This window comes from Camelus bactrianus, chromosome 11 (genome assembly GCF_048773025.1).
Source record: "Camelus bactrianus isolate YW-2024 breed Bactrian camel chromosome 11, ASM4877302v1, whole genome shotgun sequence".
NCBI classification, from domain to species: domain Eukaryota; kingdom Metazoa; phylum Chordata; class Mammalia; order Artiodactyla; family Camelidae; genus Camelus; species Camelus bactrianus.
In genome coordinates this window covers 64948289-64970760 of record NC_133549.1, presented here as the reverse complement: position 1 = coordinate 64970760, position 22472 = coordinate 64948289, and the positions used below count along the sequence as shown (strand labels likewise).

Genomic DNA, 22472 nt, shown 5'->3' with positions numbered 1-22472 from the left:
TGCTGAGGGGATTTATTCTAAAATCCAGGGCTAGAATTTAAACTTCCTTTCAACTTCCAACAAACACTCCTATCTGCAGGTAACACAATTATGAATATTGAGAAATCCAGATACATCTTAGATCATCAACATTTCAGAGCTATATTGCCTGATAAATGACATTTGAAAAATAATATAGAATTAGCTGAATTTATACTCCTGAAGCCACTAAACTCATCTTTAGGTTTTATATTTACAGTATTGTCCAGGAGAAATTAAAGAGTTACACTGTTTTCTAAGCTCTATTCCAGATGTCTGCTTAAGAACTGTAGTTTACGCAAGAGGTGAACCACTGTCCTCTAAGATTACACTATACTACTTGTAGAGCTAATAGTAAAATACATCAACCCAAATCTTATGAAAGCAGCACATCCTTAGGAGTAACTAGTATATAAAAAGTATCAACATCAGTGGTTTGAATATAAAAATTTATTTTTTTAAAGTCAAAGTATGCAACAAATAAAACCTACAGAAAACAGATTTTCCCATCACAATCTGTTGCTTTACCAAATAATATTTTGAAAACACATTCCTTCAGTCATTATAAAGTTCTTAAAATACAAAAGAAATTAAATCTGTAAGAAAGTCTAGTAGACCAGATGCTGTTGTCAGGACTTCTATGTTGGTGGTTATGCTTTAATACATCCCACGCCATCCACCTCCACTCATGCCACCTTGCCCATAGTAACCTCCACTGCCTCCACCACCACGGCCTTAGAAAAAAAAAATTAAGAACTATTTAACAGGAGATTAAAAAGACATTAAAAATAGTATAAACTTTTAAATTGTTCCACATAAGGGGACTAACACAATGAACCAGAGTAATCAAAGACACTTACCATAACCACCCAAGCCATCAGGAGTACCGTAACCTCCGCTGTAATTGTTCCCCATTCCCATTCTTCCAACAGATCCATAGCCTCCTTGATTATCTTTATTAAAAAAAAAAAAAAAAAGTTTGAGATTGATTGCTAAAGTAGATACTCAGCTTATTTTAAAAACTTTACATACCCATTCCATCTCTGCCGTAGCCTCCCATTCCAGAACCTCCCATTCCAGAGCCGCCTCCAGGGGTAGAATTCAAGAAGAGTTCAATGTATCGATGTTCTTTAGGAAAAAAAGTAATGGGGAGAAAGAAATGAGGGATCAAATTTACCAATAAAAGTATAAAAAGGGTGACTAGCTAATACTGAACAAGTAACAAGTGTTTGGGACCTCAGTTTCCATATTTATAAAAGGGCTGACTCAGATAGAAAACCTGCTTTTGGTATACTTTTAAAAAATATTTTCCAGGCCCTATCACAGAACTCAATTAGAATCTTGAGAGTAGTGTCCAGGAAAACTTAAGTACCAAGTGACCGATGTGAGACCAGATTTAGGTCAAGGTTAAACTCAATGGTTTAAAAATGGATTTGATGACATGCAGGAATAACTTACCCAAGTTGATCAAATGTATAGGTTAAGACAGTATTAATTTGCAAATACAAAAGAATTTTTCCTCTTTAATAATTCAAGATCTAACAATCTGTCGAGTATTAAGAGTATGAGTTAACTCCTCAGTAGAAAGCCCCGTAGAAAGCCCCATAGAAAGCCATTAAAAACCTACACTTATTAGAGGCTCATGGTTTCAGGTCCCAGACTGCCAAGAATTACCTATAGATCCTAGAACCTCTTATACTAGAGGAATTAAAAATGAGAAAGTAATACCACTTACGCATGTTATTCTTGTCTTTAGACATGGCAGCTACTGCATCTTCATGTGTCACAAACTCTACATCTGCTTCCCCGGTTGCTCTGCCATCAGCTCCAATATCAATATGCACTCGGATCGGATTTAGTGGTGAGAAGAACTAAGTAAAACAAAACATTTACTTAATTTTCTATTTAGATTATTGAAAGCCAATTACCATACACCTTGGTTTTATCTCATCTATTAAAACAAATGTAAAGTGATTGCTTTTAAAATAAGGTAGGTGGTATTAAATTTAAAAAGTATTTCTAAGTTAGAGAATAGTTTACCCCGTTTACAGATGAAAAAAGTCTCATTTTACTTACTGCCAAGAGTAAGCTCCCTCACCCCATTCCCAAGAAAGGTATTTCAAAATTATTGTTTGAAACATAAATAAGTCACCTGAGACTTACATGTGCAAAGAAACTGGGTGTTATGACTCAGAACAATGGAGTCTGATAAGCCTACCAACTGTATATGGACAGCTCTCAAAATATATCATTTAGTTCTAATCACAAGTTAACCAGACTTAAGTGATCCTAAAATGTACCTGGAACTTAATCTAATTGAGTCCCAGTGTGATCCAGAGCAAAAATTTTAAGAGCTAGATAGTAAATACTCTCAAGCTTTGTAGGCCAGTGGGTCTGTACCACAACTACTCAATGAATGATAAATGTGACTGATTTGGGCTGAAATCTGCTGATTCTTTAACCAATTTGAAACCAATTTTAAATGAGTGATAGGAGCATCTACTCCCATTATTTGCAGTTCTTCAGTTTCTAATCACATGGCCTAGAAAAATCAAACCACTAAAACTTACTGACTTGTTACACATTTACAACATTTTCAGAACTTGACACAAGGGAAATAATCTTCCAGTCATCACCACTTCCTGCTGTTCAGTCATTCACCGAATTATTAACTAGACTTTATGAATGGAGTTTTACTTGCTTGAATCCTATGTAGGTTGGCACACAATGGACACAAATTCATCAACTACTGATAAGGACATGTATTTTCAAATTAAAAGGACTTTTGACATTAAAACTAAAAAGAAAAAGATGAGTACATTAACAGTGCCTCAAAATTTAGGTACCAGGATTACATGATACCAGTAATGAATTACTAAAATTACTTACATTAGCAATGTCATTTTCAGTTGCCCGAAAAGGTAGTCCTCTCATATGTACAAAATGACCACCATGAAAACCTGAACTTGCATCGCCAGCTCCACCATAGCCATGTCCTCCCATACCTAGAGTATAAAATTTCCACAGATTATTTCTTCCCTATACGCACCTTTTCCTATTTACCTTTTCTCTGACAGCTAAGAAATCTTAATACTTACAGTTGTTCTAAACATCAAATGGAGACTTTCCCTTTAAGTATACAACTGTGTAAAGCCCTATGTAGGAATGCACTGAAATATGCCTGAGTTGACTTCTGTATACAAGTCACCCATATTACCACTAAGTGCATGTAAAGTACTAAAATTCACCTTAAAATGACTATGTCTTTAATATTTATTTTACCTCTTCCATCTCTCATTCTGTCATCAAAGCCATCATTTCCATAGCCGTAATTATTATAGCCACCATAGTCATCAAAACCTCCATAACCTGTAGAATTTAAGGAGAAATACAAGAATACACTCTTAGGAGACAAATTTTATAATGTAGTTTACAAAAGCACATTTTGAGGCAAGTAATCTGGTTAAACTTATTATTACAAGTTTGTAACTCCCAACTTAGTGTATATAGAAAAAAGCAGTTAACACTTGGTGGAAATAAAAAATCTGACAAGTATACATTTAGACATCAAAACTAATTTTCATCCTGGTGCCAAATAAAAGGTCAAAATTTGCCAGTATCTTTTAAAAATTTCAGTGTCAAGTCATCTAGGTGACAATATGTGCATCAGTCAAGTCCCATAGCTGGCCATGGGAATCCATATTTTCATGAACAGGTTTTAAAACCTAGTAGGTACTGAAATTACTGCCATTTCTGTATTTCTTGACAAAGTGTCAGAAACATTAAGAAAATGACAACAGAACCTTTGTTCATTAGATACACATACCACCATCATATCCATCACCTCCTCGTCGCATTCTGTCATACATACTTCCACGCCCAGCTCCATAATAACCCCCTCTTCCTCCTATTGGTCTATCATATGGTCCTGGTCGCTGGCCCAGCAATCTTCTTGGTGGATCATAAAATCCTTTGATTTCACTCCTGCTACTTCTGAAGATCTCAATATACCTATTTGAAAATGGTTTAAGGTACAGGTTTCAGCATAAATGTACTAGAGTAAATAAAATACTGGGCAAAATGCAGTTTTTCTACATCTAGATATAACCCAATTTAAATTGCCTAAATACACTGTAAGTTAACATTGTTTACACCTACAAACTTAAATAATTAATATTTAAGTTTTGCATAGACAAATTAGTCATTTGAAAACAATTCACAAAATACATAATTTTAGCTTGTTTCCTTTAGTACATGATAGGTGTTTAGAGAAAATAGTTGATTATACAAAAGCATTTATCAACAACATCCTACAGAAAAATGGAAACAATCTAATTTTAATTTAAGCAAACTATTAGCATTAATTCCCCACCCAAATCTGTAGTTTCCAAGTTAAATTTAGATAATTATCAATTCTTTTAAACTACCCCAGAAAAATGTTATTGTTACCCCCCCATTTAAGCAATAGTGACCCACAACCCCCAAAAATAAAAATTTAACACCATCCCAAACTCTCCATCCCCACCTGTGCCCTATTCTTTCCTTGTGTTTCCCCAGAGCATTTTCTGCTATCTCCTTTGAAGCAAACTGCACGAAGGCCTCCCCTGTGCTTCTCCCCTGGTAGTCCATCGTCAATGTTATCCCATTTGGCACGATTTCCAACCCTTTAACCCAAGGACAAATAACCCCATCAAGGGGAACAGTGTTAAAGGCTGAAACATTCCCATCTGAATCAAATATTTAAAACAAGTCTAAACAAAACAAAACAAAAAAAAAAAGCTTAGTTTTCCCAACACCCCATCATACAAAAGGAAGATTTTTTTCAAATATTATTGGAATACATAATTTTTTTTTTTGCAACCAATGTCTTTTAAAATTACACACTCTAAAAACCCACCTAATAATACATGGAAAAAAAATCAAATTTAACTATGCTCCATATGCTAATAAATGACTTCACACATAATTACTCTCAATTAAGTTTATCATATATTAGGTTTTTACACATTCTACACATTCTGTACTGAATATTAACTGGAGCATATTGTATAACTTAATACATTAACCAAGATATACTCAAATCAGAAAGTCCCCCAAACAAATGAGTTTTACAAATTAAAAACCAAGTAACAAATATAAAATTAAAATACTACTAAACTTTGACTAATACTAGAGGTACCTTGAAAGAACTGAACTATTTCCTCTTTGCTGCAACCAAATGGTAGTCCACGAAGTCGTACTGTCCCATCACTAGCGTCATTTGGACCATTATGTTTCATAACCCAATCCATCTCAATACCGATTTAAATGCTATAAAAAATAAACAAGCACATAAAGCAGTCAATCAAAATACACTCTTGTCAGAGGTACTGAAGAAACACCTCTCAGTGGTGCACAACAGGAAATGTAACATATGGTTCAGTGACTCTGGTAACAATGCCACAACACAATGATAACTTTCTATTTTGGAATAGGCAAAAAACTGGGAAAAGGCAGTGAAATCTGACCCCCTCCCCACCTAAAGTACTGAATTTCTAAGGATCAAATACTATATATTGTCTAATTTTAAGAAAACTTACATAATCCCACTATCAGTATTCAAATTCTTATTTCTTGACCCTGTCGATCTTAATGTCCACTCTAACCTCTTCCTCAAGTTTCCACTCACATTTTTCAGGTTTTATAACTCACTTGAACGGTTATGCAAATCCTTTAAAACTTAATTACTCAACAGTTGCACATGATACCACCACACATTCACAGCAAGAACCTAAGTCAAAAGTACAACGTGTACGTCTTTGATGTTGGAAGAGTGGTATTACAAGTATAAAGTTTTCAGATGCACTATTATTCTGAACACATTAAATTGTTTTTGAAGGGACAAAAGTTCCTATTTATTTTAAATCTGATTTAAACAATCCCAAAAAAGCAAGTTTTAAAATTACAAAGTTAATTAGGTTGAATCTTAAAACTGAGATAAAAGGGCATTCAAAAGTGAATGCCTTCTAATTTAAGTATCAGTGTGTGTGTTTTTTTAATCTACCCATCTGGAAGTTATTGAAGATAGTATATTAACCATTATTACTTTAATTTTAAACACTTTTTTAAAAAAGGTAATGCATTTTCACATTAAAGTATTAAAGAGTACAAGCCCTCCTTTCCCTCCAAAAAGAACCATTCACCAAACCTCCTTCCAAAGAACAACCACCGTTTCTTTTAAAATTCCATAACGTTTTCAAGAGGTTAATGCAGAAGTCCTTCAGCTGCAGAAACTTACCAGACCATACAAATTTCTCTATGCAGCTGTAGGAATCCTACTCACCTGAATATTTCAAACCTTTCCCTCACCACTTCCTCCGCTGTAAACAAAACAATTGTTCACTTGACTCCTTTAAAGCTTGAGGATTGTATTTCATATAAACAATATTCACTAATGTTTAACTTCATGCAATCTACCTATCAGCGTAACTTATGGGTAGCATCTGCAAAGAGTAAAATTTTTTCCTAGAACCCATGCGTTTAAAATAAGCTAATGTAGAAGTTATACAAATCTGGTTATTAATCAATTACCTCTGCATATGAATCACCTTTGGTATTTGTCTTGCCATTTTTTTAAAGCAACCCTAAGTGCCACTCTAGACATATATGTTCAAAATAGTAAGAAAGCAAATTCTTATCTGACATTAACAATTAATCCTTATGCACACAAATAACTAATATGAACTTTTAAGAGAAAGGAAATTGAGTCTGAATTTCTAGTCTGCTACTCACCGGCTACTTAGTTTAGGCAAACTACTTAAACAGTGCATTCAACTGTAAAATGTAGCAGTGGTACTTAGTAGCACTGGACTGTTTAAGAATGGTTCACAGTACTTGGTCTGCAACATGGTATTCATTCAATGGCAGCCACTCTCACTGGATTTTAAGGGGCCCTGTAAAACTAAAGAAATAAACTACAAACTAACAGAACCTTAAAGGACAGGAAACTATTCTGAATCTTGAAAGAAAGTAAGGACTGTTATAACAAGTCTTTTTCAAAGTCAACAAAGGCTTAAGTTTTCAAGTGTCCTTAGAAATTCTCTAAAGCAGAGGGGAAAAAAAGGGTCTGAAAAATGTTTACTAGGATACATAGTAGCTAGACAATTTTTTTAAAAAAGTTCTAGAGTAGCCTGGAAAGTAGGCTTTGGGAAAGAGGTTAACATCTTTATCACTTTCTTAAAAAAAATTTTTTTAGGGGGAGGGTATAGCTCAAGTGGTAGAGTGCATGCTTAGCATACACAAGGTTCTGGGTTCAATCCCCAGTACCTCCTCTAAAAATAAATATATAAGTAAACCTAATTACCTCCTCCCAAAAAACAAAAATAAAAAAATTTTTTTTAAATCATAGCACCAACTTAAGAAATAACTGTTTTCTATAATGGGTGACTTAGGAACAGAAGAGGAAAAAGTGCAGAGGATTTAACCTCAAATGTTAACTTCCTCATGAAAAATTTAAGAACTTTGCAAAGTCAATCTGATCTGTTGTGAAGACCTTAGATGTGGTGCTTCGTGTCATTTAGAGCATTTTTCAATATAAAGACACCATTAGGAACAAATACCAGAAAAAGATGGAAATTAACTTATCTTCACTATAAATCTTAGCACTTTCCAAGAAATATTTGCAAGCAAACTATTTTGATTTTGGGGTCAGCCTGTACCAATAAGACCTGTGCAGTTTATAAAAAAAAAATATCAAATTGTTAATACAAATTTAAATTGGGGAAAAGTTAACCAGATTCAGAAGACAAACTATTTTATGGGGTGACTCTCCATCGCATGTGTATGAAGAGTACAAAATAAAGACAAGCCACTCTCTTACCTCTTCAAAACTCAATTTGAGCCTAGAATTTTATTTACAAAACAAAACCAAGACAAACTAAAGGCATAAAAAATACAATTTTCCCTAATATCTTAATAAAGCGGTCTCAGAAACTACCTAAATAGCATTTACTAATTATTCAGGATAATCCATCTCAATCTTTCTTTAAATGTCATGGCTAATCAAAAGTATGCTTTAAGAATTCCTAGTGTTAGCACCAATTAAAACACCAGCAGTTGAAATATTAGGTAATTTTAGTCAGTTCTATGAGATTTTAAATATAATTTCCTAAACATGCTAAGTGAAAGAAGCCAGTCACAAAAGACCAAATATTTTATCATTTTAAATGGATCAAGTTTACAGTATGTGAACTTCTACCTTTATCTCAAAGCTGTTAAGAAAAAGCATCTAATGAAGGCCAAATGAGATAAAATTTCTTTGTAACAGAGGCACATGCTATCTCCTGAAGTATAATACATAAAGGGCTTGATACATTAATAACTAACTTTCTAAATGATGGCCCATTGCTGCTCAAAAAAAAAAAAAAAAAAAAAGAACTTGAAATTCTGGCCCCAAAGTGATGCTGAGATGTTTAATTAAAATGGAAATTTTACATCACTCCCCTTTCATTGTGCTTGCCCCTTAATTTTAAATAAAAAACAATGTAAACACACCACCACTACCTAAGAGCTGAGGTCTCAAATTATTTGTTCTTTTTCTAGAATAAGTTACCACCCACTGCAGACCAGCCACTTGTTTACCAAAGTAAGGACACCGCCCCCCTCCAAAAGTTTAATAAAAACAAAGGCAATTAGATTGCTTTCCAGATTATAATGGAGATGAAAGAGGGCAGGAAAAAAGGTTTCCAGGGTAATCTAATCAGGGAAGAGTTTACATCATATCGTATATAGGAAACTGGCCTGTCTTTCAAAGTCCACTAGAATCACAGAACATCTTCAACAAGAATAGAAAGTTTTTTGTTTGTAAAGCTGGAAAAATAGATAATAGACTTGTTATAAAAATTCATATGCATTGTTGAAAATTTTCTCCTGACTTGCCCGTCCCTTTTGTATGGTCTTCAGAGAAAATTACAGACCCAGTTCCCCAATGTTCTAAGGACCAAAAATCACCACTCCATCACATGACCGGGCTTGTAGTTAGTCTTTCTGTTGAGTAGGCTTATTTTTTTGGTCAAAATGTTACTACGGTCCTATACCAAATAAAAAACATGCTTAGCTACCAAAAGAAAATAAACATCAAGTCTATTTTGAAGTACTTCTACAGTCTTATCGCCAAAACTCTTGAAGATTAACTGCTGAAAGACAGTAATTCAATTCCTATACACACATATTTGTCATCACTGGTTGTTTTAAAAACTTTCCCAAAGAGTAAAACTCATACTTAAATTCTAACCCAGTATCTGTCAAACCACACAGAACGATTGCTAAATCACCCCACCCCCACCCAAAGGTTCAAAAAGCCGTATCATAGTTCACTGGACCCAGACGACCTATTTGAACTAAGCCCATTACACATTCCTAGTTGATGTCACATGCTTCTCTGCTCACAAAGCAATTACCCACAAACTCTTTCAATACGTTTAAGGTAAGTGGAAAAAAACCCCTTGGAAAATGAGTACGTACTCTTTTCGAAGTTCCAAATCTGGAATATAAGGGCCGGCTAAGCGTCCTTTATTCCTCCCCGCAGACTTTCGTTTATCTAGCTGCCCTAGAGACCAGAAAGCTAGGGGAGAGTACGCCCCTTCCCCCCTCCCCGTCCAGCAGCCGAGACTGGCTTAAAAACCTTCGCCACCGGGCGGCGGAATTACAAAGGAGGCCGCCTGCCTCCTTTGTCCTGGATTTGGGAGTTCAGCGCCTTCGTCGCCATTGGCTTTCCTCCCCCAGCTCCAGCCTCTCTCATCTTGGGAATCTGCGTCAGAAGTCACTCGCAGTCCCGCCAGCCCAGGTAGCCCAGCCGAGACTGCGGAGGAAGGGAGGCCGCGGTGGGAGACCAGGACCATCCGGCGCCATTTCCATCGGGAGCGCGCCCGACGGCCCAGATCCTCCCCCAACCCAAGTGCCCAGCCTTTCCCTGGTCGCTTCCTTCCCCACCCTCATCCCTTCCACGGCGCTTCAACCAACCCCCCATCTTCTGAATCAGTTTTTGGAAGCTGAAGGGCAAAAAGTAGCAAGAGAGGAGAAGGGCGGGAAGCCGAGGTGGCCGCGCTACCGTACCCAAAATGGCGGAGGCCAAACCAGAAGGGAAAAGAGGGGAAGTGCTGGATACTCCCACTTCGGGCCTCGGCTTCGTCCTCTGAATTCCACCTGAGTAAGTCCTCCCCCGGGCAGGCCGCCCTCCTTGAAGTGGGAGATCGCCTAGGAGGCGCAGCCTGGCCGCCTCCGAGCGGCGACCTCCACACTTCCCCCCACCCCACCCCCTCCCAGTCTCTTTTTCGTCCTTCTCCCGACTCCGCTTTCAAAACCACCAGCCCAACCTACCCCCTTTTACTTCAGATACCCTGTCGGGCGACAGAAACGCCGACTCCGATGCTCGCGGGGTCCGGCCGTGAGGAAAGAGAAGTCGCCCGCCTCGTGTAGCGCTCCCACAACGGTTCTCCCAACCGTCTCCGGCGCTGGCAACCGCTAAGGGAGCTGCGCAGCAGAACGACTGACTTGGGGGGATGGGAGAGAGCGAACGAGAAGGGGGGGGTGGAGCGAGAGCAAGGAAGACTAGCCGGCCCCACCCACTCTCGCGAGACAAGAGAGTCAGTCCCGCCTTGGCGCAGGCGGCAAGAAGTGCGCTTGCGCGTTGGTGGGATACCCCCGTTGTTGGGGAGAGGTGGAGAAAAGCCGGGTCTAGTCCAGTTAGAGAAAAAAGCTGCGAACTCCGCCTTCCTTGCTTACCAGAAAACCGCCAGATTCTCAGAACCCACCTTTCTGCTCTCGGGGAGGACGTGAAGTAGCAGTAGTAGTCCTGCCTGTGAGTGTTGCAGACACTGTGGTGTCGGGGTTTGGAAAAAGTTCCTCAGTGCTCTGCTGCACCAAGAACCAGTTCCGTAAAGGCCCCGCCCTCACCCTGGTGTCACCTGCGTGGTAAGGGCGCCACGTGGTTCGGCCGCCGGACTCGGGGAGGATTTTTCTTGTCCACCATGTTTGCATTATGAAGTAAAAATAATAGTGTTTCTCGACTGGAACGATAGAAAAGTGCCAGCCAGGCCCTGGGTTGGGGCTCTTTTCCCAGGCCTTGGCGCCGCTGGCCTAGCTGCCCCACAGTGGGCTTCGTTGGGGGCGGGGGCCTGGGGCTCATGATTAAGTTTCCTTGTAAGTCGCTCCTGGCTTCCTCCTCTCGCCTTCGCGTTCTCTCTTGGGTTTAATCTCTCCCACTTTGTAATCTTAGTTAACCATCAGCCGCTCGCGGCCAACTTCGGGTTGTTTTCAAAGTAGTGTATGCATCCTTGTGCGTACAAGTGACACCTAGTACTTTTTGGTTCTGCTGTCATACCACCAAGGTTCCTAGTGGCACCTTTTGGGGGAAAAAAACAAGCAAACCGAATTTCTGTAAAAAGGGTGGCAGGCAGTCGTGGTTCAGACATAAATGCAAGTTAAAGTGCAAAGGTAGGAACGTGTATCAAGTGGAGAGCGAGGGATGAGTTTGAACACACGGCTGTTCCCGTAGGTTGTAAATGTGAACGAAATCTGTACACCTTTAATGCTCAGCCAAAGACTTTACTCCAGACACTGAAAAGCCCATCGAAGGTGAGATGAGGGGACGCAAGAGATATTAGTAGTGGAAAAACGAATAATTTTTCCTCCATGAGGTCTTCATTTTGTAGAGTGGAGACAGGAGGCCAGTTTTCCATCATATAATGGAAACTTCCATTTCATGGCTTTAATTCATCCTCAGACCTGTTTAAGACAAGTGTAGAACAGTAAGAATGGGCTAGGTCATCGTGCCCTACTGTCTTTCTTGAGCCCATTCCCTCAAAATACGCCTCAAAGTGGGCAGAAGGCATAGTGTGGTCATCATTACAAGACACAGAAAAACAAAAGGATAATGTAGTAACAGCTCACAGTCTAGAGCTTTCCTGAGCTAAGTGCTGTGCTCAATTCACTGACTCTTACTAACCCTGAAAAATAATTGTTACTAGCCCCGTTTTACAGATGGGATGCCTGAGTTCTAGAGAAATGAAAAAAGTTGCCCAAGGTCACACACCTAGTGGCAAAAGCTAGGATTTAAACCCAAATGGTTTTACTTTAGGGGATAGCTGGGGTCTTAAAGCGCTAAGGACCTACCTGAGATTGTAAATAATTTAACGGAACAAACATCATTTTAGGCAAATTGAAGTTAACGTCCCGTAACACTGGAGTTGCCTTCTCCGGAGACCTGCAAGTTAACAGTTTATCTACTGGAAACTTTAGAACAGGCCTGAAACGTGATGTCTTGGTGTCACTGACACTGTGAGCTCCACCCCCTCAACCCCCTTTTCTTTTTTTTAAATAATTGCTGTGTTAGTAGGACTCCAAGCTCCCACGCTTCAGATGGAGTTCTTCCCTGGATTCAAATTACATTACTACTTTACCCTTTCAGTCTTTCAACCTGATTTGGTAGGTGGAATTCTGTAATCCCTTTCACCCCTTGCCTGAATTCAAACAATCTGTTTACTGCCTGATTGAGTTTGGCATTTACTCCACATGCTTTTTATGGTTATGGGCCACAATCCTAAAATCATTCTAGTGACTTTTCACCACCAAACTGCAATGTTTTCTTTCTTTTCTCTTTTTTTTTTTCTTTTTTTGGCCACAATTTCCTTGTATTGGGCACTCTGCTGTTTGCCAGTATGAATGCTTGGAAGGAACTTGAGATTAGCACATGCATTCCTTTTGCTTTTTTATTGTTACAGCAAGTAGGAAGTTTTGAGTTTAAAAAAGTACGCTATATCATTATCTAGGGGCAAACCTAATTTTTATTTGGCTTTCTATTTTATTACTTTTTTACCCCTGCAAAAAACCGTCTATCAACTATTTCCATTTACAAGTTGAATACTGTAAGGCTTGGTGAGATTGGTTCACCACTGCTCCATTGATCCCTACAGAATTGTTTCCAGATTGGTTTCTTTGAAATTGTTTCCATAGAGATGGTTGAAACTAAGGACCCCCAGCTGCTTTGGGGATTTTCATTTCTCTTTGTCTTCCTTTCAGTCATTTCAGTGCTTTCCTTTTAGTATAGAGATCAAAGGGTCCTTGGAGAGAATCTTGTTAGAGGCCATAATGAGAGAAAAGATAAAAAAGGAGAAGGAAATAGAAGTACCCACACCACCCAGAAGAAAACAAGACAATGAACACGTGATCCTGTATTACACCACCAGGATGAAGAGAAAAGGAAAATTCCATGCAGAGCCAGAAAGAGAAAGAAAGGGAAATTGAAAGACATTGCACTCTTCTGGGGGAGGGAAGGCAGATTCACTAAAAATTGGTTAAGATAGTTGCTCACATACCCACAATGGCATTCTGAAGTAACATAAAAACTGGATTATCATAATCTTACTGTCTACAGGAAAAGCAAATAAGCTAAAAATGTAACAAATCTACAAATAAGTTTCTAGGACTGTGTGTAACTAGGGTAGTTAATACCTTTTGAACACAATCTGTCTTAAGTTTTGTGAAGTTTAATGAAGTTTTCATTTTATTTAAAAATTTTTCTCCTTACTAAAAATACAGTAGAGGTTTATTCACCAAGCACACATTTTATTGATTATTTAAATGACTAATGTACTTACACAAATTTTTCAAATAACTCTTTCTAAATTTGATTCATTTAGCCTTATTTCTCTTTCTGAAGGGTAATGGCTCACTTTTGTAAATTTTTTTCAACCTGTTTTGACACTTACGTACCAGTTTTCTGATCCTAAGGCAATTAACTTTCCTGAACCTCAGTTTCTTAATCTCTAAAATGGGTTGTATCGTTATATAGGGTAGAGACTAGCAGTTGAAATAATAATTCCAGTCCCATCCTGTTCCATGTATGTTTGTCATGTCATTAATAAATATGGTTCCTGCTGTTAAACTCAATTTCAACAGTGAATTTAATAGAATTTTTTTTTTTTTTGGTAAGTACAATGTCCTAAGCACTGTGTTGGGGGACAGAAAATTATTCCAGGGAAATATGTGACATCATATGAATACCAAGTATCATCTGTGGACAGAATAGTAATATACTATTGTTTTCCCAGTATATATAGGCAGATATGGTTGCTGTTAATAAAATGGAAATTGATTTGAGGGCATTACTGAATTCCTAGCAATTCAGTATATGTTTCAGTCCACAGAAAATAAAGTACATAAAGTGAAGTTGTCCCTGACTTTCAGAAGCATATAGATACATTCCATTAAATAGACAAATTATATTAAACCATAGCAAGTGATCAAATAGGGTGAGCAGAGGGCATTTGGTGGAACAAGAATAGAACCATTAGCACTACCTGGGGTTCAGGGAATGCTCTCTCAAGGAGATAATTCCTGAGCTAAAAGTTGAAGGATAAGTAAAATTTAGCTGGGCTATGAAAGATAGAAAGGCATTACTCATGCAAGTCAATAGCAAAAAACCAAACAACCCAATCAAAAACTGGGCAGGAAACCTAAACATATTTCTCCAATGAAGACACTGTGGAAATTTGGGGAGATAGTCTCAGGCTAGGTATATTTGCTGTAAAAACTGGAATGAGAATTTATTAACTTACAATGAGGAATAAAACTATCAAACAGATGAACTACAACTTGTCCCTGTGTTTTCCAGGGGGTGCTTCCAAGTATTACAAAAAGTATACTTTACGAGGTAAGTACTAGGGATGTAATATACAGCATGATGACTATAGTTACTATTAGTATATTATATACATGAAAGATGTTAAGAGAGTAAATCCTTAGAGTTCTTATCACAAGGAAAATTTTCTTTTTTTGCTTTCTCTTTTTATTGTATTTATAAGAGGTGATGGATGCTAACTAAACTTACTGCAGTAATCATTTCAGAATATATGTAAGTCAAACCATTATGCTGTATACCTTAAACTTACACAATAACATATGTCAATTATATCTCAATAAAACTAGGGGAAAAATTATATTGTATTAGCTATTATTGCTGCTAACAAATTACCCTAAAATTTAGCAGCGTAAAACAACAAATTTTAATTATTTCATAGTTTGTATGGATCTGAAATCTAGGAGCAGCTTAGTTGAGCTCTGGTTCAGGGTCTCTTACAAAGTTGCAATCAGAGGTCTTTTCTCAAGGCTCAACTGCTGGAGGATCTACTTCCAAGCTCCCTTACGTGGTTATTGACAGGCTTCAGATCCCCCCCCCCTTTTTTTTTTTGAATGATTAAAAAATTTCAGAATAGTTACAGTTCACTACTGCATTACTTATTTTGTGACTCAAATTGTTCTTGCTTAGGCTACTGAGAGCACTTTCGGGCTGGCTCCTGTATCCTTTGACATGTACCTATCCTTTTTATTTTTGAGACAGCCTTACTTTCTGGTACTAGAAATCCAAATAGTATGTGTGTAGAGAGATAGTCTTTTTCTCTAAAGTTCTGTAAACCCAGTTTTCCCTATTAATTTCAAGATAGAGCAAGACTCTACCCGTGCTTTACACAAAGATTGATAAGTGTCTGTTGTGAGTCTGTCCAAAAATTCAAAATTCAAAATACGTAATACAGTTGGATAGTCAAATACATCTCCATTATAGAACAGAAGAAAAAGCCTAACCAGTTTTTGACATGTGAAAGGGTTTTACCGCTGCAGAGTTCTGAATCATGCTTTTCTTACTTAGAAAGGATCATAACATCAACTTAAAATCTATTTTCTGCAATCCACTCTAGTTCCTTGAACTTCTTAGAGGGCAAGAATGTGGGGTTTATTTTCAGGTAGTCAAAGTATTTTTTTTAATTTGGTTGGTAATATATGTATTTACATGCAATATAATGTGTATGTGCAGTCAAACTGTAATAATTCTACCTAATAAAACTGAAACAGGAAAAAAAATGGTTGATAAATGGTAAGTCATGATGGTAAGATGAGAACTCTAAACATCAATAGAAAAGTTAAAAATTTCCAAAACTGCATATTTGAACATAAATGTAGTTGAATTCAGAACTAGTCTATAAGTATTTTAACAACGGTAGTGTTTCAGAGCTTCTATTAAATCTAGGAAACATGAATAAAAGTAAACACAAAGTAGTTGAGTGCCATATGTATAAAATCTTAGTAGCTAAATGAAACTAATTAAAAAATAAATATTGTTCCAAATTTTGATTTAAAACTTTTTTTACTTATAATTTGTAATTCTTTTTTTACTTACTTTCTTTTCACCAGCAAGTAGATACTGTTCATGTACACTTTGAATGTTAGTCAACGCCATTACTGAGTATTCACATTTCTTTTTTTTTTTTTTTAAAGAAAGGCAAACTGCCACATGCAGCGCCTCCTTTGGATGTGTCTGGAGTCTTGGAAACTTGACTACCCTACGTACTCCTACAAATGGACCTTGAGAGCTTGTTTGGCGGTTCTAGCAGGGGAACGCAGCTACTCGTATACCCTTTGAGTATTCATATTTTCAAAGAACTGGCATTTATTAATGAGTAGCCATGTTTTGAGGCAGTAGTCATAAGCAAAAGTTAAGTGGGTTATTTTATACTAATGGCTACAGAATAACAGGAATCAACTTTCTGTTGTCTGTAGCCACAGGAGACTGTAAACAAACTAAGACTGTTACAGAGGGACAAATAAGCATCTGTATTCCCAGACACACCCATGCTCAGTTTTAATGACTAAGCTATTTAAACAAGGGAGGTTTATGATTTCCCTACATTTACATGGTAAATGGAAATAAGGTTAGAATTCAGAGAAGTGTCTAGGTGTTCTCAAAAACTAACCTGATGGACCTCTGGGGAAGGTTGGTGGGACAGGGAATTGCCAAATGGGATTTTAGATTTTATTGTACTCTTATTGTTTATAAAAAGATTATATTCAGCCTGGCTTCTGTGACCTAGAGTGGGAGAAAGTCCTGCTGGTGGGCAACAGTGTCAGGCATCCCCAGGCGGCTCTGGCCTGGTGGTCCATTAAAAAAAAAATTATGTTCATATACTAATCTGATGATTAAAAACTAACCTTAAAAAGAGATATGAATAGTTGAGAAATCATATAAATTTAGATTTATGAGCTTGTACGCCCTCTGGGGTTAACTGATTTAAACAGCATACTTGCTTGGCATTATTGAGGGGCATATAAAGCCACTATAGGGGTCAAGATGGTATGTGAAACTAGAGAGAGAGAATTTAAATTACTTGTTTCCTTTGTAAAACACCCTGCGGGATAGCTGCAGAGCCCTGCTTGAGAGCTGCACCTCAGGAGCAGCCATTAGATTGACCAGGATGCCAAAATGTGTGCAAGCCCACTTACTGGGTATAGAAAGGCAAGTTCTTCAAACTTTACCTGCCTCAAATTTTCTCTCAGCAATTCAGGCGGGGGAGATTAAGGCTGCCTTTTCCTTATAGAAATAAAAATTAGTTTTAAGGACAGAGAAAGAGAAAAAAAGATCTTCAAAAATAAATTCTAGGTTAAATCCTCAGGGTAGAGAAGTATGGCTCATTTATGAGCCTCTCCCCTCTTCCTGGGTGCCTAGCATTGGAGTCTGCCTGACACACAGTAGCTGTTGAACTGAACTTTAGATTTCCCAGCCCACAAAGATGAAGACCAAATCATGAACACTGGCTCCAGCAAGTCTTTATATAGCCTTATCCCCACCCTCTCCTATCCTCTTCCCCCATCTATTTCCATATCCAATTGTTTGCCCTGGAATTAATCTGCCCAAGATGCCTGTTCCCACCTTCTGGAACTGCCAGATAATTTCGTGTGTGTTTTTGTACCCATTCAAATGTCACCTCTCTGGTGCTCCTTCTCACTATCTCCTGGGCAGTTATTTCTCTCTCATTGTGTTCCTTAGCATTTTATCTACTATCTTTTTCTTTCATATTTTATAATTTTTACATCAGTCTCCTCACTGGCTGAGAATTTCTTGACAGCTAGTGAATTGTTCATCACTTTATCCCCCAAAATCTAGCATGTGCCTGGGATTGAGGAAATAACACAGTAGTTTTTGAAAATTAAATTCTTAATATGTTAATGTGAACCCTACCTTAAGCATAATCTGTCACCATAGAATACAAACAGGGATAGTAATTGATTAAGTGAGTAAAAAATACTTCCCTTTTCTACCTTTTGACCAAGAATAAAAATAAAAATGATAAAATACACTTTAGATATTTTGTATATATTTATGGTGTTAGAAACTTCATCCTCTTTTTGTAGTGATTCTCTAAGTGCAGCATCAGCATCACCTGGGAATTTGCTAGGAATGTAAATTTTTGGGCCCCACCTCAGACTTATGAAATCAGAAATTCTGGGCATGGAGTAAAGCAATCCGTGTGTTAACAAGTCCCCACAGGTGATTCTGATGCATGCTAAAATCTGAGAACCACTGTTGTAGAACAAAAATGCTTAAGAAACTTCCACACTTGACAAAGAACTCTTTTTACTTAATCAGAAATAAATCTTGTTTTGTTTTCATACATAAGATAATACAGTTATTTAGTCTTTCTTGTACCTGGGTCCTTTGTATTAAAAGTTCTAACTAAGAAATTATTAAACTCTGAGTTTTCATTTCAAAAATAGTCTGAAGTTTTTTAATGCTGAAGACAAAATTTCTCTTATGCAGTGATAGTTTACAATTTCATAGAACTAAGATTTTAGTTCCTTAAGTAAGAGCGCCTCAAATTCTGGTCCGAAGGCATGACGTTAAGAATGTGGACTCTGGAGTTAGACTATTTGGGGTCAAATTTGGGCCTTGCCTACGTGTGTGACCTTGGGCAATTACTTAAAATTTCTGAGCCTCTGTTTATTCATCTGTAAAATGGAGATGGAAATTATAATAAGTATCTATTTCGTGCAGGTGCTTTGAGGATGAATTGTTCACAGAACAATGTCTAACACGTAATAAGTGCTCAGTAAGTATTAACTATTGTTCTTGGAAACTTGTGCAGCAGTTAGGATTTTGAGGGCTGCCAGTATCAATATTGCATTATATTCATTTTGTATTTCTGCTGTAAAAAATTATCACAAATTTAATGGGTAAAAATAATGCAAACATCTTATTTTATACTTCTAGAGGTCAAAGTCCAAAACAGGTCTCACTGAGCTAAAATCAACCTTGATCTGAAACTTCTCAGCCTCCAAATTGTGAGAAAATAAATTTCTGTTGTTTAAGCCATTTAAGTCTGTGGTTTGTTGTGGCGTCCTGAACGGACTAATCCAGATTTGTTCCTTCTAGAGATTCTAAGGGAGAATTTGTTCCCTTGCCTTAATCAATTTCTGAAGGCTACCTACATTCCTTGGTTTGTGCCTCCTTCATCTTCAGACCAGCTCCATAGCATGTTCAAATCACAAAACTTAAACTTTTCTGCCTCTTTCTTCCACTTTTAAAGGCCCCTGTGGCATTGGGTCCACCTGGGTAATCCAGAATAATCTTATTTTAAAAATTCTGTTGATTAGCAACCTTAATCCCATCTGCAACCTTAATCCCCCCCTGCCATGTAACATAACATGTTCACAGGTTCTTTAGAATTAGGATGGTGGACATCTTTGGCTACTTTGGGCATTATTTTGGCTACTTCATGGACTGACAATTGTTCGAACTTTAAGAACATTTGCTGTTTACTTGTCTGAAAGTAGGAGGGTCTTATGTTTATTTATCTGGTTAACTATATTGTCAAGAACCTATACTCTTTCTTACCTAGTTTGTTAGCTTTTTATCTTCATATTTGTCATCTCATGGTCAAAAGATGACTTTTTGCATTTCCAGGCATCAGCAACATGTTCAAGACAGGAAAAAGAGGCTGTCCATTCTTTTCTCTGGTCTGTCCCTTTTATCAAAAAGCAAAAAGATTTTCCCAGAATCCCTCCAGCAATCTTGCTCTAACTAGGTCATGTGTCCATCTCTGTCTGCAAGAGGATCTGAAAGAGTGAGCATCTGGCAAAGGAGAATGAGATCATCCTGATGGGCTTAGACCATTTATGATACATTTATGGGGCTGGGCACCTTGCCTCCCCAGACAAAGTCAGAGTTCTTTTAGTTCAAGGGGAATGTCATGTACAGCATGGTGGCTATGGTTAGTAATAGTGTTCTGCATATTTGAAAGTTACTAAGAGAGTGGATCTTAAAAGTTATATCACACTCAAACCTTTTTTTTTGTAACTGTGTATAGTGATGGGTTAACAAGATTTATTGTGATGATCATTTCCCAATATATACAAACATCGAATCATTACGTTGTATACCTGAAACAAATATATCACTTAGCCCTCAAAAAAAAAAAAAAAGCAGAAGAAAAGCAGACATTTGGCAAGAAAGTTAAGCAAAATGCTTGTATAATAAATTAAGCAAAAAGAAAAAGAGGCAGCGGCAGGATGGTGGGTGGCGGCGGGAAACGCAAGCCTGGCGGGGAGGGGCCGCAGTGTGAAAAAGCAGCTGCCGTGCAGAAGAGTAAATCCTGTGCAGCTGACGTCCCCAGTGACCTGCGAGAAAAAGTAGAACGTCATTCCAGGCTTTCTCTGCCTGAAGATTTCTATCACTTCTGGAGGTTCTGTGAAGGTCTTGGTCCTGAGAAGCCAGCTGATTCACTTTCTGCAAACCTTGGACTTCGGTTAGTAGGCCCTTATGATATCCTGGCCGGGAAACAGAAAATGAGGAAGTCAGCAAGCCTGAATTGTAATCTCCACTGGAGATTTTACTATGATCCTCCCGAGTTCCAGACCATTTTTGTTGAAGATAATAAAACTCAGTTCCACATGGGGTATTTCAGGGATTCTCCTGATGAACTTCCAGTACTTGTTGGTAGAAATGAAGCAAAGAAAAGCTGTACAATTGTTCAAAATGGAGATAACATGTTTGCTGCAAATTATTTTTGATGAAAAAACTTAAAGAAGTAACAAATAAGAAGAAAACTAGTCTTCTGAAAAACATAGATGAGAAGCTCACAGAAGCAGCCCAAGAACTGCGGTTCTCCCTGAAACAGAAGCACGAAGATGCGACAGAGAGATAAGAGGGTTGTGGCAAAGACCTTTCACCGGGCAGGCTTGGTTGTCCCAGTGGATAAGAATGATGTTGGGTACCGAGAGCTCCCTGAAACAGATGCCAGCCTCAGGAGGATCTGCAGGACCATCGCCAGTGCGCCCAGTGATGACAAGAGACTCAGGGCGTTTGCTCCTGTTCGGGAAATGGTGACGTTCATGCAGTTTGCTAAGGATGAATGCGATTATGGGGTGCGGCTAAAGCTGGGGACCGACCTCTTCTGTCATGGTTCCCAGTATTTTCATGAAGTTGCTGGACAGCTTTTATCTCTTGCATATAATCTGTTGAAGAGGAATCTCTTTGCAGAAATTATTGAAGACCATCTGGCACACAAAAGTACAGAGGACGTGGACAAGCTCGCAGCATGAGTGCAGTGGCCTTTCTTTGGTGTACAGTACTTCAAAGCATTAGTATTAGATGTGATTTTTTGTTTTTAAGAAATACAGAAAATAAATCGATGGAAACACTTGCTTAAAATTTTTATTAAGAAAAAAAAAGAAAAAGAAAAGAAAAAGAAACCAATTTGTAGGCCTGGGAGCTGCCTAGAGGTGTGGCAGCCAGCAAAGATTCCCATCAGTATGTTTATCTTAATCTCCTTGAGAATAAGAAATACATGTTAGAATGGGTTAATTTCTTTTAGATTTAAACAAATCACCTCCCAATTTGCTGGACTTAAAAAAAAATTGTAATTTTGGGAGGGAGGAACCCCTCCAGGTCTATGACAAAACTTTTGCTTTCTAAAAGCAGAGGAAACACTTGAAATGTTAACAGAATTTATCTCTAGGGAGTGGAAATAGAGATTATTCCCCACTTCCCCGCTTTTCTGTATGTTATAGATTGTCAGTAAAGAGAAAGTATTATTCTTATAATGCAAAGCTTTATTTAAACATTTCTATATCATGAGCTCAAAAGAGTCTCCATCTGCAGATTTATAAAATAACACAAAATTAATTAAAGCATGAGGCTCCTTTGACTACGTTAAGTGCAAATAGAGGAAAAAAATCATTGTTCATTTGCATGGTTATGGGTCACTTTTTGATTTTCCAAGTTTTTTATAATGAGCATTTTTTATAATTAGAAAAAAATGCATTCTTTTAAAAGGGCAGTAGTGTTCATTGGGAAACTATCAGCAACATATATGCCTGTTGGAAGTTTCGTTCACTTCATTAAAAACATAGCCTAATCTAGTTTTGGCTACTCTAAGAATATGATTATGTTGTAAATTATATATGTATAGTATGAAAAGAAAATAGTCTATTTTTCCAGTATTTAAAAAAAATTTAATTTAGAGGCTTAATAAATCAGGATCACTTACCTTTAAATGTGGGTGTGTTAGAATAATTGCTTGACTTTGGATCTGGGAAATGCTAGTTGCTTCTGTACATCAAGTAAAACATTAACTTTTTGATTTTTTTGC

General features: G+C 37.5%; 2 protein-coding genes and 1 pseudogene across 7 annotated transcripts in view; 2 read left to right on the top strand and 1 right to left on the bottom strand.

The window, feature by feature from the left end:
• Positions 1–449: 449 nt before the first annotated feature.
• HNRNPH3 (heterogeneous nuclear ribonucleoprotein H3) lies at positions 450–10570 on the bottom strand. Of its 5 annotated transcripts, none has more exons than XM_010951692.3 (10): positions 10375–10570; positions 5198–5328; positions 4544–4682; positions 3890–4029; positions 3301–3387; positions 2908–3023; positions 1754–1889; positions 1051–1146; positions 879–971; positions 450–752 (listed from the first exon to the last, which is right to left on the bottom strand). In XM_010951692.3, the coding sequence occupies exons 2-10, from the start codon at positions 5307–5309 to the stop codon at positions 676–678; spliced, it is 996 nt and encodes a 331-aa protein (XP_010949994.1). In that variant the 5' UTR covers positions 5310–5328; positions 10375–10570; the 3' UTR covers positions 450–675. The 5 variants fall into 5 exon arrangements, with proteins under 5 accessions (XP_010949994.1, XP_010949992.1, XP_010949993.1 ...); XM_010951690.3 differs by having other exon boundaries at positions 3845–4029; positions 10375–10569; XM_010951691.3 differs by having other exon boundaries at positions 3845–4029; positions 10394–10569.
• Positions 10571–10839: 269 nt separating this feature from the next.
• PBLD (phenazine biosynthesis like protein domain containing) overlaps positions 10840–22472 on the top strand; it is a 37224-nt gene continuing 25591 nt past the window's right edge. The window contains exons 1-2 of one of the 2 annotated variants that reach the window (XM_074374102.1): positions 10840–10855; positions 18878–18932. The gene's annotated coding sequence lies outside the window, so the exon portion shown is untranslated. Of the gene's footprint in view, positions 10856–17265; positions 17342–18877; positions 18933–22472 lie in introns of those variants that run through there. The other variant, XM_074374101.1, reaches the window with a different exon arrangement.
• LOC105066369 (histone PARylation factor 1-like) lies at positions 18926–22466 on the top strand (annotated as a pseudogene).

Coding starts and splice junctions, on each gene's coding strand:
- HNRNPH3 (XM_010951690.3), bottom strand. CDS start 5,309: ATGGATTGGGTTATGAAACATAATGGTCCAAATGACGCTAGTGATGGG. Junction 4,030..4,543: donor AAGGAAAGAATAGGGCACAG/GTGGGGATGGAG, acceptor ATTTTCAAATAG/GTATATTGAGATCTTCAGAA. Junction 753..878: donor TGATGGCTTGGGTGGTTATG/GTAAGTGTCTTT, acceptor TTTTTTTCTAAG/GCCGTGGTGGTGGAGGCAGT.